General features: G+C 41.0%; 1 protein-coding gene and 1 long non-coding RNA gene across 2 annotated transcripts; both read right to left on the bottom strand.

The window, feature by feature from the left end:
* Positions 1 to 3,653: 3,653 nt before the first annotated feature.
* LOC145867143 (NLR family CARD domain-containing protein 3-like) lies at positions 3,654 to 7,695 on the bottom strand. Its single transcript, XM_082971198.1, has 3 exons — positions 7,612 to 7,695; positions 7,256 to 7,484; positions 3,654 to 6,869 (listed from the first exon to the last, which is right to left on the bottom strand). Exons 2-3 carry the CDS (start codon positions 7,437 to 7,439, stop codon positions 5,074 to 5,076), a joined length of 1,980 nt encoding a protein of 659 aa, XP_082827324.1. The 5' UTR covers positions 7,440 to 7,484; positions 7,612 to 7,695; the 3' UTR covers positions 3,654 to 5,073.
* Positions 7,696 to 7,844: 149 nt separating this feature from the next.
* On the bottom strand, positions 7,845 to 10,805 carry LOC145867155 (uncharacterized). Its single transcript, XR_014383245.1, has 3 exons — positions 10,732 to 10,805; positions 8,678 to 8,911; positions 7,845 to 7,976 (listed from the first exon to the last, which is right to left on the bottom strand). It is a non-coding gene; the product is annotated as an uncharacterized LOC145867155 (long non-coding RNA).
* Between the last annotated feature and the right edge of the window lie 7,019 nt (positions 10,806 to 17,824).

The following is a 17,824-nucleotide window of genomic DNA, read 5'->3' on the forward strand; positions in this document are numbered from 1 at the left end:
CAGCACTGCAAATATTGACTCATTGCTTCAACTTCATATGATTGTCAATAAAAGCCTTTGACACTTATGAAATGCTTGTAATTATACTTCAGTATTCCATAGTAACATCTGACAAAAATATCTAAAGACACTGAAGCAGCAGACTTTGTGAAAATTAATATTTGTGTCATTCTCAAAACTTGTGGCCACGACTGTATATGTATGAACACCTTTAAACAAAAGGTGACGTTCTGTACTGTCACCTAATATCCAACATTCTATCTCAAATCCAAAATGCTGGAGCATAGCACCAAATGTAAAACTGTAAGCTTCACTGTCCAAACACATATGGTGTGGACTATGTGTGTCTGGTAAACACATGTGGATCTGGTGAACAGTTATCACTTGTTGACCAACTACAGGAATACTGACCTCAGAGTCTCCAGTTTACAGTGGGGATTCCCCAGTCCAGCAGAGAGCAGCTTCACTCCTGAATCCTTCAGGTCATTGTTACTCAGGTCTAGCTCTCTCAGGTGTGAGGGGTTTGACCTCAGAGCTGAGACCAGAGAATCACAGCCTTCCTCTGTGACTCCACAGCCTGACAGCCTGCAAAGAGTCAAATCATATTAAAATCACACTGCTATGCTTTGGTGGTGAAAATAGTGGCAGTATCATTTTTCAACATATTCAGATATCAGTGTCCTGAAACCTTTCATATCTATTCGTAAATGAATGTATCATCATTAAAAATGACAAATTATCAAAGTTTTGCCTGCAGATAGAAACATGTATAATACAAATATTTGAGTAGACTGACCAGACCAGTTTAAAAGCAGTATCAGTCAAAAGACAGACAGTGAGGTATCAGATTTAGATTGTATTGAGTATATAGTCCACACATATCTATTTTGACAGTGAAGATAACATTTTAAATGTGGCTCTAAACTCCAACATTTTGGATTTCACATCAAATGTTTCATATGAGGTGATAGTATATAATGTCACCTTTTATTTGAGGATATTTTAATACATACAGTTGAAGTCAGAAGTTTACATATACCTTAGCCAAATGCATTTAAACTCAATTTTTACAATTCCTGACATTTAATCCTAGTAAAAGTCCCCTGTCTTAGGTCAGTTAGGATCACCACTTTCTTTTAAGAATGTGAAATGTCAGAATAATAGTAGAGAAAATGATTAATTTCAGCTTTTATTTCTTTCATCACATTCCCAGTGGGTCAGAAGTTTACATACACTCAATTAGTATTTGGTAGCATTGCCTTTAAATGGTTTAACTTGGGTTAAACGTTTCGGGTAGCCTTCCACAAGCTTCCCACAATAAGTTGGGTGAATTTTGGCCCATTCCTCCTGACAGAGCTGGTGTAACTGAGTCAGGTTTGTAGGCCTCTTGCTCGCACACGCTTTTTCAGTTCTGCCCACAAATTTTCTATAGGATTGAGGTCAAGGTTTTGTGATGGCCACTCCAATACCTTGACTTTGTTGTCCTTAATTCATTTTGCCACAACTTTGGAAGTATGCTTGGGGTCATTGTCCATTTGGAAGACCCATTTGTGACCAAGCTTTAACTTCCTGACTGATGTCTCGAGATGTTGCTTCAATATTTCCACAATTTTCCTCCCTCATGATGCCATCTATTTTGTGAAGTGCACCAGTCCCTCCTGCAGCAAAGCACCCCCACAACATGATGCTGCCACCGCCGTGCTTCACAGTTGGGATGGTATGATGGCTGTGTGGTCCCATGGTGTTTAGACTTGCATACTATTGATTGAACGTATTACCTTCAGGCGTTTGGAAATTGCTCCCAAGGATGAAGCAGACTTGTGGAGGTCTACAATTTTTTTTTCTGAGATTTTGGCTGATTCGTTTTCATTTTCCCATGATGTCAAGCAAAGAGGCACTGAGTTTCAAGGTAGGCCTTGAAATACATCCAAATTATGTCAATTAGTCTATCTGATGCTTCTAAAGCCATGACATAATTTTCTGGAATTTTCCAAGCTGTTTAAAGGCACAGTCAACTTAGTCTATGTAAACTTCTGACCCACTGGAATTGTGATACAGTGAATTATAAGTGAAATAATCTGTCTGTAATCAATTGTTTCAAAAATGACTTGTGTCATGCACAAAGTAGATGTCCTAACCAACTTTCCAAAACTATATAGTTTGTTAACAAGAAATTTGTGGAGAGGTTCAAAAACACGTTTTAATGACTCCAACCTAAGTGTATGTACACTTCCGACTTCAACTGTATGTGATTGACGATTAAAAATTAAATTCTGATGATGCCATGATTAAGAAAAATCATGAATAAATCATGAATCTGAATGAGTGAGAAAGTTAAGAGGCTAAAACAAAACATGCTAACCTCTCACCATTACCAATAACAGAGGCTACAACAAAACATGCTAACCTCTCACCATTACCAATAACAGAGGATACAACAAAACATGCTAACCTCTCACCATTACCAATAACAGAGACTACAACAAAACATGCTAACAGCTCACCATTACCAATAACAGAGGCTACAACAAAACATGCTAACCTCTCACCATTACCAATAGCAGAGGCTACAACAAAACATGCTAACCTCTCACCATTACCAATAGCAGAGGCTACAACAAAACATGCTAACCTCTCACCATTACCAATAACAGAGGCTACAACAAAACATGCTAACCTCTCACCATTAGCAATAACAGAGGATACAACAAAACATGCTAACCTCTCACCATTACCAATAACAGAGGCTACAACAAAACATACTAACCTCTCACCATTACCAATAAGAGAGGCTACAACAAAACATGCTAACCTCTCACATTACAAATAACAGAGGCTACAACAAAACATGCTAACCTCTCACCATTACCAATAACAGAGGCTACAACAAAACAGCTAACATCTCACCATTACCAATTACAGAGGCTACAACAAAACATGCTAACCTCTCACCACTACCAATAACAGAGGCTACAACAAAACATGCTAACCTCTCACCATTACCAATAACAGAGACTACAACAAAACATGCTAACCTCTCACCACTACCAATAACAGAGGCTACAACAAAACATGCTAACCTCTCACCATTACCAATAACAGAGGCTACAACAAAACATGCTAACCTCTCACCATTACCAATAACAGAGGCTACAACAAAACATGCTAACCTCTCACCATTACCAATAACAGAGGATACAACAAAACATGCTAACCTCTAACCATTACCAATAACAGAGGCTACAACAAAACATGCTAACCTCTCACCATTACCAATAACAGAGGATACAACAAAACATGCTAACCTCTCACCATTACCAATAACAGAGACTACAACAAAACATGCTAACCTCTCACCATTACCAATAACAGAGGCTACAACAAAACATGCTAACCTCTCACCATTACCAATAACAGAGGCTACAACAAAACATGCTAACCTCTCACCATTACCAATAACAGAGGCTACAACAAAACATGCTAACCTCTCACCATTACCAATAACAGAGGCTACAACAAAACATGCTAACCTCTCACCATTACCAATAACAGAGGCTACAACAAAACATGCTAACCTCTCACCATTACCAATAACAGAGGCTACAACAAAACATGCTAACCTCTCACCATTACCAATAACAGAGGATACAACAAAACATGCTAACCTCTCACCATTACCAGTAACAGAGGCTACAACAAAACATGCTAACCTCTCACCATTACCAATAACAGAGGCTACAACAAAACATGCTAACCTCTCACCATTACCAATAACAGAGGCTACAACAAAACATGCTAACCTCTCACCATTACCAATAACAGAGGGGGTTTGATCTTTGTTAGTAGAATCACAAGCCTCACTGCAGGTGTCAGGAATCCCGCTTCCTGAGTCTGTTTCTGCCTGAGCTGACTGTTTTTTGTTTGGTGTCTAAGGGTGCGTTCAGAAACCTATCTGGTTGCTAGGCAACGAAGTTAGGCGGGAGATCTAGTGATATTATTACCCTGTCTGGTTGCCAGGCGACGAAGTTAGGCGGGAGATCTAGTGATTACCCTACACCTGCATCTCATCAACCTTCTGCACACCTGGTCCTGATCATCACCTCTTCATAAGCCCTGAGCTGACATCTATTCCCTGCTGGATCGTTAGCAACGAACAGCCTCATGTTTCCTGAGCTAGTCTTGTTGTTTTGTTCTTGTTACTGGTTACTCACTCCCCGTTTACTCTGTCTACAGTCATCCTCCCGGAACATTCAACTCCCTTACCTGGCCTTCGGTGGTTTCAGTGACGTCATTGAATCCACCCATCTACTCTCATCAACTCACCTCCGCTGCCGCTTCGTCTCCTGGATCACTCAAATTACACATCAAGACTACCAATAAATACTCACCTTCATTTTACTCACCTTGTCCTGGTCTGCTTCTGGGTTCTGTCTTAGAGAAACATGACAGCAGGCATGGAATATGGGACAACATGCTAAACTTATGACTACTTTAATACACTATAAGTAATATGTCCGAATAATTACGACTTTTTCAAATGGGAGAACTACATGCATAAAGTACTTTCATATCTGATAATACTGACCTCAGAGTCTCCAGTTTACAGTGGGGATTCCCCAGTACAGCAGAGAGCAGCTTCACTCCTGAATCCTTTAGGTCATTGTTACTCAGGTCCAGCTCTCTCAGGTGTGAGGGGTTTGACCTCAGAGCTGAGACCAGAGAATCACAGCCTTCCTCTGTGACTCCACAGCCTGACAGCCTGCAAAGAGTCTAATCATATTAAAACCACACTGCTATTCTTTGGAGACAAAGAGATCATTACTTCAAACACATTGTTAATTTAGTGTAGAAGGACAATGGCAGATGCATTTGGTTAATTCTCCCAAACAACATATAGATTCTTCTTCTGTCTCCTAGAATTGTATGGTCATATTGTTATACTATACTAATGTGAAAATCAATGCATTTATTCAATGTTTTCAATATAATATTATACACATATTATAATGCATATTTTTCTTTAACCTGAATATTTCTTCCTGATGAATACTTCTTATATGTCATTTTATGTACTCACAGAACAGCTCTGGAGGCTTTGACCACTGGCAGCAGCCTCAGAAGACCTTCCTCTGATCTGGAGTATTTCTTCAGGTCAAACACATCCAGCTCCTTTTCTGAAGTCAGCAACACAAAGACCAGAGCTGACCACTGTGCAGGTGACAGGTTGGGTTTTGAGACACTTCCTGAGCTCAGGTAGCTTTGGATCTCCTCCACTAGAGAATGGTCATTCAGTTCATTCAGACAGTGGAACAGATTGATGCACCTCTCTGGAGAGGGATTCTCCCTGATCTTCTTCTTGATGTACTTGACTGTTTTTTCATGGGTCTTTGAGCTGCTTCTTGTCTTTGTCAGTAGATCTCGTAAGTGCTTCTGATTGGACTCCAGTGAGAGTCCCAGAAGGAAGCGGAGGAAAAGGTCCAGGTTTCCCATCTCACTGTGTAAGGCTTTATCCACAGCACTCTTGTAGAAAGAAACTTCAGACTTGTCTCTGAACAGCACAGAAAGGTTCCTGGACGTTGATTGCGGTTCGGCCATTAGATTCTCATTGTTGTTGATGAATGAGAGGAACACATATACAGCAGCCAGAAACTCCTGAATGCTCAGATGAACAAAGCAGTACACCTTGTCTTGGTACAGAACACATTCCTCTTTAAAGAGCTGTGTGCACAATCCTGAGTACACCGAGGCTTCATTGACATCAATGCCAGCCTCTTTCAGGTCTTCTTCATAGAAAATCAGATTGCCATTCACAAGCTGTTGAAAAGCCAGTTTTCCCAGTGACAGAATGCTCTCTTTATTCCAGTGGGGACCTGTCTCTTCTTCCCCAAGATACTTTTCATTCTTCTGTTTGGTATAAAACTCCACAAGGTGTGTGTACATATCAGTCAGAGTCTTGGGCATCTCTTCTCTCTTATGTTTCAGCATGTGTTCGAGGACTGTTGCAGAAATCCAACAGAAGACTGGAATGTGGCACATGATGTGGAGGCTCCTTGATGTCTTTATGTGTGAGATGATTCTGCTGGCCAGGTCCTCATCACTGAATCTCTTTCTGAAGTACTCCTCCTTCTGTGGGTCATTGAACCCTCGTACCTCTGTCACCTGGTCAACACACCCTGAAGGGATCTTATTGGCTGCTGCAGGTCGGGTAGTTATCCAGAGGAGAGCAGAGGGAAGCAGATTTCCCTTGATGAGATTTGTCAGCAGAACATCCACTGAGGTTGACTCTGTGACGTCCCAACAGATCTTGTTCTTCTGGAAGTCTAGGGGCAGTCGGCACTCATCCAGACCATCAAAGATGAACACAACTTTGTACTTGTCGAAGTTTGAGATTCTTGATTGTTTGGTTTCCATTGAGAAGTGATAGAGAAGTTCAATGAAAGTGTGTGTGTCATCTTTCATCAAATTCAGCTCCCGAAAAGGGAATGAAAACACAAATTGAACATCCTGATTTGCTTTTCCTTCAGCCCAGTCCAGAATGAACTTCTGCACAGAGACTGTTTTTCCAATGCCAGCGACTCCCTTTGTCAGCACAGTTCTGATACGTTTGTCTTGTCCAGTTAAGGGTTTGAAGATGTCGTTACATTTGATTGCAGTCTCTGGTCTTGCTTGTTTCCTGGTTGTTGTCTCAATCTGTCTCAGCTCATGTTCATTATTGACCTCTCCTGTTCCTCCCTCTGTGATGTAGAGCTCCGTGTAGATCTTATTGAGAAGTGTTGGGTTTCCTTGTTTAGCGATCCCCTCAAATACACATTGAAACTTCTTCTTTAGATTAGATTTGAGTTCACGTTGGCAAATCACAGCAAGCTCATCTGAATGAAGAAATAACACAGAGGATATTAATATTACGTCTGTTTTAATGTCTACAGTATTGAAGGACTGTTAAAGTTTTAAAATAATAATTTATTCTCTTAAGTGACTGTATAAATGTATCAATGTTTTCTTAATGCATTACAGACTGGTGTGACTGATTATATTATTATTGGTGTTATTGATGGTATTATTAATGTTGTCTCTCTCTGTCTCTCTCTCTAAATTAATCAACACAACACATCCCTTCTGCTACTTGATGAGGTCACAAGGTGTTGTGTTAAGGTTGCTACAATATCATTGAGTTACACAGCTACTTTAGCTGTACTTTAGCCACAGCTTTTAAATGTTATAAAACAGCATTCAACATGAGGCAGACATATCTTACATTTCTCCAGTGTGTCAGCAAGCTCCTTCCGGTTCATTTTCCTCAGGACGTGCAGTGTGATCTTCAGAGCCCCCTCTCTGGCACTGCTCTCCTGCTTCTCATCTTCAGCATCCACCACTTCCTCCTCCTGCTTCTGACTCTCAAAGCCTTCTGGGAGTTCAGGACCAAGAATCCTCTTGAACATCTTCAGCTCGTTCTTCACAAATGTTATAATTTTCTCTTCAAGCAACTGAAATAAATCAAGTAAATAAGTTAAGCAAGAGAAGAAATGCTTTCTCATTAACACATGAATTAATAATTGAAAGAAACATTACTTGAGGAAAACAAAAACAAATGTACATAACAGGATCACATACACTGAATATAGAGTCCAGGTCTGTTTGATGACTCTGGGAAGACTGACCACTGAGAATCTCTGACTCTGATCTCTCCTGTTGGTTTCTGTGGACAAAACATGAGATTACAGTACACACACACACACACACACACACACACACACACACACACACACTGTTTTAGGACTATGAAAATGGACTAAAGTAGGAGAAATGACTAGAGACAGTGTTGTTTAACACACTGACCATGACCCATGAGTTCTTCTTACCTTTGTTCAGTAGAAAAGTCTCCCTCTCTAAAGTGTATAGGATGATTCATAGACTTGTCACTCTTCATGGACACACAGCTGGGAACAGGGGAGGCTGGTCTCTCCTGCTTGATTGGTCTTCAACACAACAGAGACAAACATTACATCTCTCATCTACTCTGATCTCAGATGGGGAACATAAGAAGAGTTCCAAAACGCAACATATCACTTTACAGAAATGAGCTTTTATTGTTTAAAGAAATTATGTATAAATTATTACATCTCTCACAGACAAGGATTTGTTTCAAATCTATCACTTGATGGTTTCATTTCAGAGAGACAAAAATCTTTTTTTTTATGCAAAATGCTATATATCTCCCTCACTCTCAAATGTGACCGACCGGCTCAATTTGGTCATTAACTAAATAACTACATATATAGTGATTTTGGTTTATGTCAGTTTAATTGTTTGTTATGTATAAGTTGTTATTTTATGATTGTAAGTGATAAAATTAACTAGTAATTCTCAGTAATTACTACTTTAGTAAGGAATAACAAATTTTTTCAGCACTACTGCAGTTGCTAAATAATTCCAATAGATGGGAACATAAGACCACAATGACATTTCAGAATATTAGTTTAGTTTTCTCCCTGGATACACCACCACTCCCCGCGCTTCCTGCAGAACCCCTGCAGTACCTCCGCAGACCCCGGATTGAGAACCCCTGATTTAGCAGATGCTCTTATCCAAAGAGATTTACAGTAACTGCATTCACCTTAAGATAGCTATTTATTTAGGAAATAAACTTAGTTAATTATTCATAAAATTGTCATCTTACCTCTTAGCTTTGGTGTTATGTCCGCCAGAGAGATGCATTTTGGAGGCAGGGCCCCCCTTCTCTCTCTCGCCAGAGAGACTCATTTTAGAGGCAGGGCCCCCCTCCTCTCTCTCCCCAGAGAGACTCATTTTAGAGGCAGGGCCCCCCTCCTTCCTCTCGCCAGAGAGACTCATTTTAGAGGCAGGGCCCCCCTCCTCTCTCTCCCCAGAGAGACTCATTTTAGAGAACTGACCCCTAAACAGAGATCCAACATGTTGGTTGTGGTTAACACAGTGACGTCCTAAACAGAGATCCAGCATGTTGGTTGTGGTTAACACAGTGACAACTAAACAGAGATCCAGCATGTTGGTTGTGGTTAACACAGTAACAACTAAACAGAGATCCAGCATGTTGGTTGTGGTTAACACAGTGACAACTAAACAGAGATCCAGCATGTTGGTTGTGGTTAACACAGTGACAACTAAACAGAGATCCAGCATGTTGGTTGTGGTTAACACAGTGACTAATTCTTGAATGTCAATTGTTCTCATTCATTCATTATCTCTTTGAGAAATATATTTTTAACAACTTTCTCTTTTACTTCACTACATTCATGAAGAAAATGATGTACTTTTTACTCCATACATTTTCCCTGACACCCAAAAGTACTCGTTACATGTTGAATGCTTATTAGCAGGACAGAAAACGGTCCAATTTGAACACTTATCAAGAGAACATCCCTACTGCCTCTGATCTGGAGGACTCACTAAACAGAGAACATCCCTGGTCATCCCTACTGCCTCTGATCTGGAGGACTCACTAAACAGAGAACATCCCTGGTCATCCCTACTGCCTCTGATCTGGAGGACTCACTAAACAGAGAACATCCCTGGTCATTACTGCCTCTGACCTGGAGGACTCACTAAACACAAATGCTTCATTTTTAAATGATGTCTGAGTGTTGGAGTGTGACCCTGGCTATCCGTAAATTAAAATAACAAGAAAATTGTGCCGTCTGGTTTGCTTAATAAAATGATTTTTAAATGATCACTACTTTACTTTTACTTTTGATGCTTAAGTATATTTTAGCAATTACATTTACTTTTGATACTTAATTATATTTTAAACCAAATACTTTTAGACTTCTACTGAAGAAGTATTTTACTGGGTGACTTTCACTTTTAATTGAGTCATTTTCTATTAAGGTATCTTTACTTTAACTCCAGTATGAGAATTGAGTACTTTTTCCACCACTGTTCTAACGTTCTAGAGACATATGAGCCACAGTTTCAACAGACATTTTGTAACTGCGTGGGCTACAAAGTTACTTTCAGTTTCATATAAGGAAATAAAGTAACGGTCACTGGGTGAATTTGTTTTGCATTGCCCGGCTCCCCGGGTGCGCAGAGTTTACGCATTTTAGACCATTCCATTGTTCCTTAAAATAAAACTCCACTCACCTGTAGCACCGGGCCATGCAAAACGAACTTCCCACTGTCGCAGGGCACTGAGACACAGAGTTCTAAACCCAGAGGCATTTACAACAGTAACCAGAGGTAACAGTCAGTTGCATGCGACAGCAGCAAATCATGACATTGTACCGAATCTTGCTTCAGTTTTTTTATTATAGTCCTTCTTATGTTATTTTTGCTAAACATATAATTTACTCGTAACCAAGTTTAGCTGTGTTTTTTTCCTCCAAAATATGAATTACTGTAGGACTTTAATAATTGGAAACAGGCCTACAAACCCAAAAGGTTTTAATGATGCCTTAAATCTATCTTCAAATATATATTTGATGATTAGTTGAATCAGGTGTGTAAGTGCTGGTAAGAACAAAAGGATGAGAAACCCTGAGATAAACATTAAACCATATAATGTAAAAGCTCCTCCGCCATCTTTACCAGACGTTTTACTGATAACATGTAGACCTACTGATTAGTTTCCACTTTGAAAACTGCTGTCTGTCAGCAACTCAGCTCAAGTAGCAGTTCTACTAACTAGTAATATCTCATTCCAGGTATTCATTATCTTACTCTGTCCATTAGAATAAATTAATGTTCAGAAATACTTACTTTATTTTTCAATAATCTCCATGTAGTGTTTTCTGCTCTGTCGTCTCAAAATGGATCCTGAACAAAAGAACAACTTTACTTTCGGTTTCAATCAGGCGTCTCCCCACCCTGAAAATAAAGTGTTTTATTGGTATCTTCCACTAGATGGCAGTAAACACCTGCTGTAACTACACTTTACAACTATGTGTTCGGTTTCATACAGGCAGTGTCCCAGAGTTAGATTGCTGATGTAGGATCAGGTCCCCCCCTCTCCATGTAATCTGATTCATTATGATTTAGCATCAGTTCCCTCCTCTCCATGTAATCTGATTCATTATGATCTAGGATCAGGTCCCCCCCTCTCCATGTAATCTGATTCATTATGATCTAGGATCAGGTCCCCCCTCTCCATGTAATCTGATTCATTATGATATAGGATCAGGTCCCCCCTCTCCATGTAATCTGATTCATTATGATATAGGATCAGGTCCCCTCCTCTCCATGTAATCTGATTATTTATGATGTAGGATCAGGTCCCTCCTCTCCATGTAATCTGATTCATTATGATCTAGGATCAGGTCCCCCCCTCTCCATGTAATCTGATTCATTATGATATAGGATCAGGTCCCCCCTCTCCATGTAATCTGATTCATTATAATCTAGGATCAGGTCCCCCCTCTCCATGTAATCTGATTCATTTTGATCTAGGATCAGGTCCTCCTCTCCATGTAATCTGATTCATTATGATCTAGGATCAGGTCCCCCCTCTCCATGTAATCTGATTCATTATAATCTAGGATCAGGTCCCCCCTCTCCATGTAATCTGATTCATTATAATCTAGGATCAGGTCCCCCCTCTCCATGTAATCTGATTCATTATAATCTAGGATCAGGTCCCTCCTCTCCATGTAATCTGATTCATTATAATCTAGGATCAGGTCCCCCCTCTCCATGTAATCTGATTCATTATGATATAGGATCAGGTCCCCCCTCTCCATGTAATCTGATTCATTATGATTCATCATTATGCTTTGTTTGGCTACTTGTTGTCCATTGTCTGAAGACGCCTATTGTGGTGAAATGTCAGGAACACATTTTTTAAAATGTACTTTTAATCTTTTTAGAAACTTTTAAAAGAACCACATGGATTCTAACTGGGGATTCAGCTAAAATGTGTATTTTTTGGACCAGATAAATTGATACCAACAGTGGACAATTCCCAGCAAAAGCATGGAGCTACAACTGTCAAGAGGAGAACAGGGGGAGTATTCCCCTTGGAGAACCCAGAGTGCAACACTGAAGAAAAACATACTGTAGAATAACAACAATCTCAATCTGAAGCTCTAAAGAAAAAATAGGAATTGTATGAATCAGGAACACCATTCTTCCTCCTGTCCACCTATTGTCCCTGTATGAATCAGGACCACCATTCTTCCTCCTGTCCACCTATTGTCCCTGTATGAATCAGGACCACCATTCTTCCTCCTGTCCACCTATTGTCCCTGTATGAATCAGGAACACCATTCTTCCTCCTGTCCACCTATTGTCCCTGTATGAATCAGGACCACCATTCTTCCTCCTGTCCACCTATTGTCCCTGTATGAATCAGGACCACCATTCTTCCTCCTGTCCACCTTTTGTCCCTGTATGAATCAGGACCACCATTCTTCCTCCTGTCCACCTATTGTCCCTGTATGAATCAGGAACACCATTCTTCCTCCTGTCCACCTATTGTCCCTGTATGAATTAGGACCACCATTCTTCCTCCTGTCCACCTACTGTCCCTGTATTAATCAGGAACACCATTCTTCCTCCTGTCCACCTATTGTCCCTGTATGAATCAGGACCACCATTCTTCCTCCTGTCCACCTATTGTCCCTGTATGAATCAGGACCACCATTCTTCCTCCTGTCCACCTATTGTCCCTGTATGAATCAGTACCACCATTCTTCCTCCTGTCCACCTATTGTCCCTGTATGAATCAGGACCACCATTCTTCCTCCTGTCCACCTATTGTCCCTGTATGAATCAGGACCACCATTCTTCCTCCTGTCCACCTATTGTCCCTGTATGAATCAGGACCACCATTCTTCCTCCAGTCCCACCTATTGTCCCTGTATGAATCAGGAACACCATTCTTCCTCCTGTCCACCTATTGTCCCTGTATGAATCAGGACCACCATTCTTCCTCCAGTCCCACCTATTGTCCCTGTATGAATCAGGAACACCATTCTTCCTCCTGTCCACCTATTGTCCCTGTATGAATCAGGACCACCATTCTTCCTCCTGTCCACCTATTGTCCCTGTATGAATCAGGACCACCATTCTTCCTCCTGTCCACCTATTGTCCATGTATGAATCAGGACCACCATTCTTCCTCCTGTCCACCTATTGTCCCTGTATGAATATTAGTTGGCATCTAATTGAAGAACATACTGCTTTATAGATCCCAGCCTGACAAACAATTGTCTGGACCTTACTTTGGGCACTTGCACTGGGCCTCCATTGAGTCTCCATGTGTCAAGCAGTACAGAGAAACCCCCTCTAGATGACAGCAGAGGCTCTTGGATCTACCCTGTCTATCCACCAGTTTAGTGACCTTGTTCCATCAATATGTCCATACTACTTCACAACCCATTTGAGGTCTTGACCAGCAATGTCCCATTGGGCTCAACCAAGCCGAGAGTGAGGTTCTAGAAAGAGGACTGACTTTCATACCAACTCCTAAACAGGTGGACTGACTTTCATACCAACTCCTAAACAGGTGGACTGACTTTCATACCAACTCCTAAACAGGTGGACTGGCTTTCATACCAACTCCTAAACAGGTGGACTGACTTTCATACCAACTCCTAAACAGGTGGACTGACTTTCATACTAACTCCTAAACAGGTGGACTGACTTTCATACCAACTCCTAAACAGGTGGACTGACTTTCATACCAACTCCTAAACAGGTGGACTGACTTTCATACCAACTCCTAAACAGGTGGACTGACTTTCATACCAACTCCTAAACAGGTGGACTGACTTTCATACCAACTCCTAAACAGGTGGACTGACTTTCATACCAACTCCTAAACAGGTGGACTGACTTTCATACCAACTCCTAAACAGGTGGACTGACTTTCATACCAACTCCTAAACAGGTGAACTGACTTTCATACCAACTCCTAAACAGGTGGACTGGGAGGAGCTCCGGAGGGGATCAACACGTCTATCATAGAAGATTGAAGTTATCAGATCATTGTGAATATGAAACAGATTTTCCTCAGATACTATTTCCAAACCCCTCACATTGGGAACCTCAGTTGGAGTCAGAAACTATACAGATACGTAGGGATGTGGCTTCCTTTTCACAATTCAGAACCAGACCTGTTTATCAGCTTAACCTTACAAATGGTTAAAAACCAAGCTCTAGAAATATAGTGATTAAACCAGCAGATAAGGGGGCTCAGATAGTTGTAATGGATAAAGTGAATATCTTCTTGAAGCCAATAGACAATAGGATCATGTTAAACACTATGTTGCATTGTTCCACTCAACACAACCGGAAAACACAAAGATTAATCCAGGAGATAAACTGTATGAGGATAAGTACATTACAGATAAACAGATGGTCTGTCTTTTTGGGCCAGATTCACTAAGGACTAGGCAGTTTTACTTACTGCCTAAAATACATATCTCCTGAGACGTGGGCGGTTCCCTGCGGCTGACCAATAGGAAGTGATTGTGTCTCAGAGACGTGGGTGGTTCCCTGCAGCTGACCAATAGTAAATGATTGTGTCTCAGAGACGTGGGCGGTTCCCTGCGGCTGACCAATAGGAAGTGATTGTGTCTCAGAGACGTGGGCGGTTCCCTGCGGCTGACCAATAGGAAGTGATTGTGTCTCAGAGACGTGGGCGGTTCCCTGCAGCTGACCAATAGGAAGTGATTGTGTCTCAGAATCTTACTGTATTGCTGAATATATAGAATTTTATTGCTGAATATATAGACTTTTATATCAACCCTCTATCCCAGAAACACACAGCTATGTTCAGGATACTGATGAATGAAGGGTTTATTACTATTGTAGTACTGACTTTAATATCAACCCTCTATCCCAGAAACACCCAGCTATGTTCAGGATACTGATGAATGAAGGGTTTATTACTATTGTAGTACTGACTTTAATATCAACCCTCTATCCCAGAAACACCCAGCTATGTTCAGGATACTGATGAATGAAGGGTTTATTACTATTGTAGTACTGACTTTAATATCAACCCTCTATCCCAGAAACACCCAGCTATGTTCAGGGTACTGATGAATGAAGGGTTTATTACTATTGTATTACTGACTTTTATATCAACCCTCTATCCCAGAAACACCCAGCTATGTTCAGGATACTGATGAATGAAGGGTTTATTACTATTGTAGTACTCTTTTTATTAACTTAGCTACTGACTTGTTCTATTGTTGTTGCATTGTCAAGAGGTTAACCTGAAAGGAAGCATTTCAGTACATAATACTTGTATTGTACTTTATATTATTATAGATATTTTAGGGTTGCCATGGATTTCAAGCAGACAATGCCATCAGGTCCAAACCCAAAACAAGGAAATTGTAGGAGACAGGCGTGTTGGGGTTTCCTGCCAGCGTGACCACCCGCTTCACTTCCTGAACATGAAAAAGGCTGAAAGGTGGGATGCAGTAATAAGGAGTTTTTTTCAGTTTCTTTTTCAGTATTTTATTTCAGTGTTGATTAATTTTGTTAATTTAGTAAATTGTATTTAGTTATTTAGTGCAGATAATGATGTACTTCTTCTGTAGTTTGTCAAATGCAGTGAACCTGCTGAGAGATGAAGGAGGGGATGAGAGGCCAGAACATCAATCTCATCTTCATGGAGGACATTGATGCCAGATGCAGTGAACCTGCTGAGAGATGAAGGAGGGGATGAGAGGCCAGAACATCAGTCTCATCTTCATGGAGGACATTGATGCCAGATGCAGTGAACCTGCTGAGAGATGAAGGAGGGGATGAGAGGCCAGAACATCAGTCTCATCTTCATGGAGGACATTGATGCCAGATGCAGTGAACCTGCTGAGAGATGAAGGAGGGGATGAGAGGTCAGAACATCAACCTCATCTTCATGGAGAACATTGATTCCAGATGCAGCTGCATGTGCAAGTAATTCATCTTTTTTATTCAAGATCTCATTGACTTTAACATTTTAAAAGCAGTTTCTCCAACAATAGTTTTAACATGAACATTTTGTCCATAACCTTTTAGAGAAACTTTCCTGAATTGAATCATGGGACCAAATTGGTTGATCCAGTTTTCCATGCTGATGGACATGACTTGCCATGTCAGGTACTTGAACAGGATCATTAATATTATCAGTAGGTATTAATTCATATTTTATAAGGTTTTAACCAAATAACCCTTTTACCATGGTATGACATGATTTTATATTTCTAGATGAAATTCAACACCCGATATGTGGAAGGTGCTGGACTGGCAGATGGGGAGCAGATGGAGAGGCTGTGGTCGTATCTGAGGCGCTTTGGGAAGGTCACCAAAGAAATGAGGCCGTCCCATCTTATTGACCTCCTGACTGATGCACTTCTCCACCATGGGAAAACGCCAGAGGCTACGTTAGTACACTTGGAATTGTTATTCATTTACTTGATGCTGGTTGACTCTAGTGATGTTCCTAACATTTCCTGTTGTTTTGATGTAGTGGACTCTCTGCCATAGAGGGTTTCCCCAGCAACAGAAGTTGCAACAGAGGCAAAAAGGGAAATGGAAGAAATTGCACAGTCTCTTCCAGGTAAACCATTGTATCAATAATCTAAGCATAGAATTTCAGTATTGATTAGAAATGTTGTCACATCTGTCACTGTTGTTATGTTTTAGGAACAACACTGGACACCATTAGGGATTGGGGCAGGAATGTCAGTGTAGTTATGTTGTAGGAACAACACTAGACACCATTAGGGATTGGGGCAGGAATGTCAGTGTAGTTATGTTGTAGGAACAACACTAGACACCATTAGGGATTGGGGCAGGAATGTCAGTGTTGTTATGTTGTAGGAACAACACTGGACACCATTAGGGATTGGGGCAGGAATGTCAGTGTTGTTATGTTGTAGGAACAACACTGGACACCGTTAGGGATTGGGGCAGGAATGTCAGTGTTGTTATGTTGTAGGAACAGCACTGGACACCATTAGGGATTGGGGCAGGAATGTCAGTGTTGTTATGTTGTAGGAACAACACTGGACACCATTAGGGATTGGGGCAGGAATGTCAGTGTTGTTATGTTGTAGGAACAACACTGGACACCATTAGGGATTGGGGCAGGAATGTCAGTGTTGTTATGTTGTAGGAACAACACTGGACACCGTTAGGGATTGGGGCAGGAATGTCAGTGTTGTTATGTTGTAGGAACAACACTGGACACCATTAGGGATTGGGGCAGGAATGTCAGTGTTGTTATGTTGTAGGAACAACACTGGACACCATTAGGGATTGGGGCAGGAATGTCAGTGTTGTTATGTTGTAGGAACAACACTGGACACCATTAGGGATTGGGGCAGGAATGTCAGTGTCACCCTTGAGAGGCAAAAACCTGTTCTGTGCTGGGAGGAGCAATATGTTGCAATGCTCCAGCAACATACAATTGCAATGTATGCAATTAATTTCAAATGACTAAACAAAGTTGTTATTTTTCGACATGCATTATTGTATGCCCTCTGTAATCCATGTTTTATTTTCAGGGCACAGCAGGAAAGTGGAGATGGAACAGCTGTTTTTCAGCTTGTGCAGTTCGATAGGTACTTCCTCAGTTTTTAACAGTGTAATTGTTAGATCAATGAATATAATTGATCTCCCTGGTCAAAGTATTTAGAACCTTTCTGATGACAGAAAACTGAAGACGATGGAGAGGAAGAACAGCATCCTCCATCGATGGTCCCCAACCAGCAGTCTCTTCCAGACTGCACTCCACAGACTGCAGAGTAACAGATTGATGGTCCCCCACCAGCAGTCTCTTGCAGACTGCACTCCACAGACTGCAGAGTAACAGATTGATGGTCCCCCACCAGCAGTCTCTTCCAGACTGCACTCCACA

This window comes from Salmo salar, unplaced genomic scaffold (assembly GCF_965601325.2).
Source record: "Salmo salar unplaced genomic scaffold, fSalSal1 ptg000221l, whole genome shotgun sequence".
Taxonomy (NCBI): domain Eukaryota; kingdom Metazoa; phylum Chordata; class Actinopteri; order Salmoniformes; family Salmonidae; genus Salmo; species Salmo salar.

What these genes read in the sequence shown, in the direction of transcription:
- LOC145867143 (XM_082971198.1), bottom strand. Translation starts at nt 7,439, where the DNA reads ATGTTCAAGAGGATTCTTGGTCCTGAACTCCCAGAAGGCTTTGAGAGT. An exon ending in TGCTGACACACTGGAGAAAT is followed by an intron (nt 6,870 to 7,255) that starts GTAAGATATGTC and finishes TTCTTCATTCAG; the next exon opens with ATGAGCTTGCTGTGATTTGC.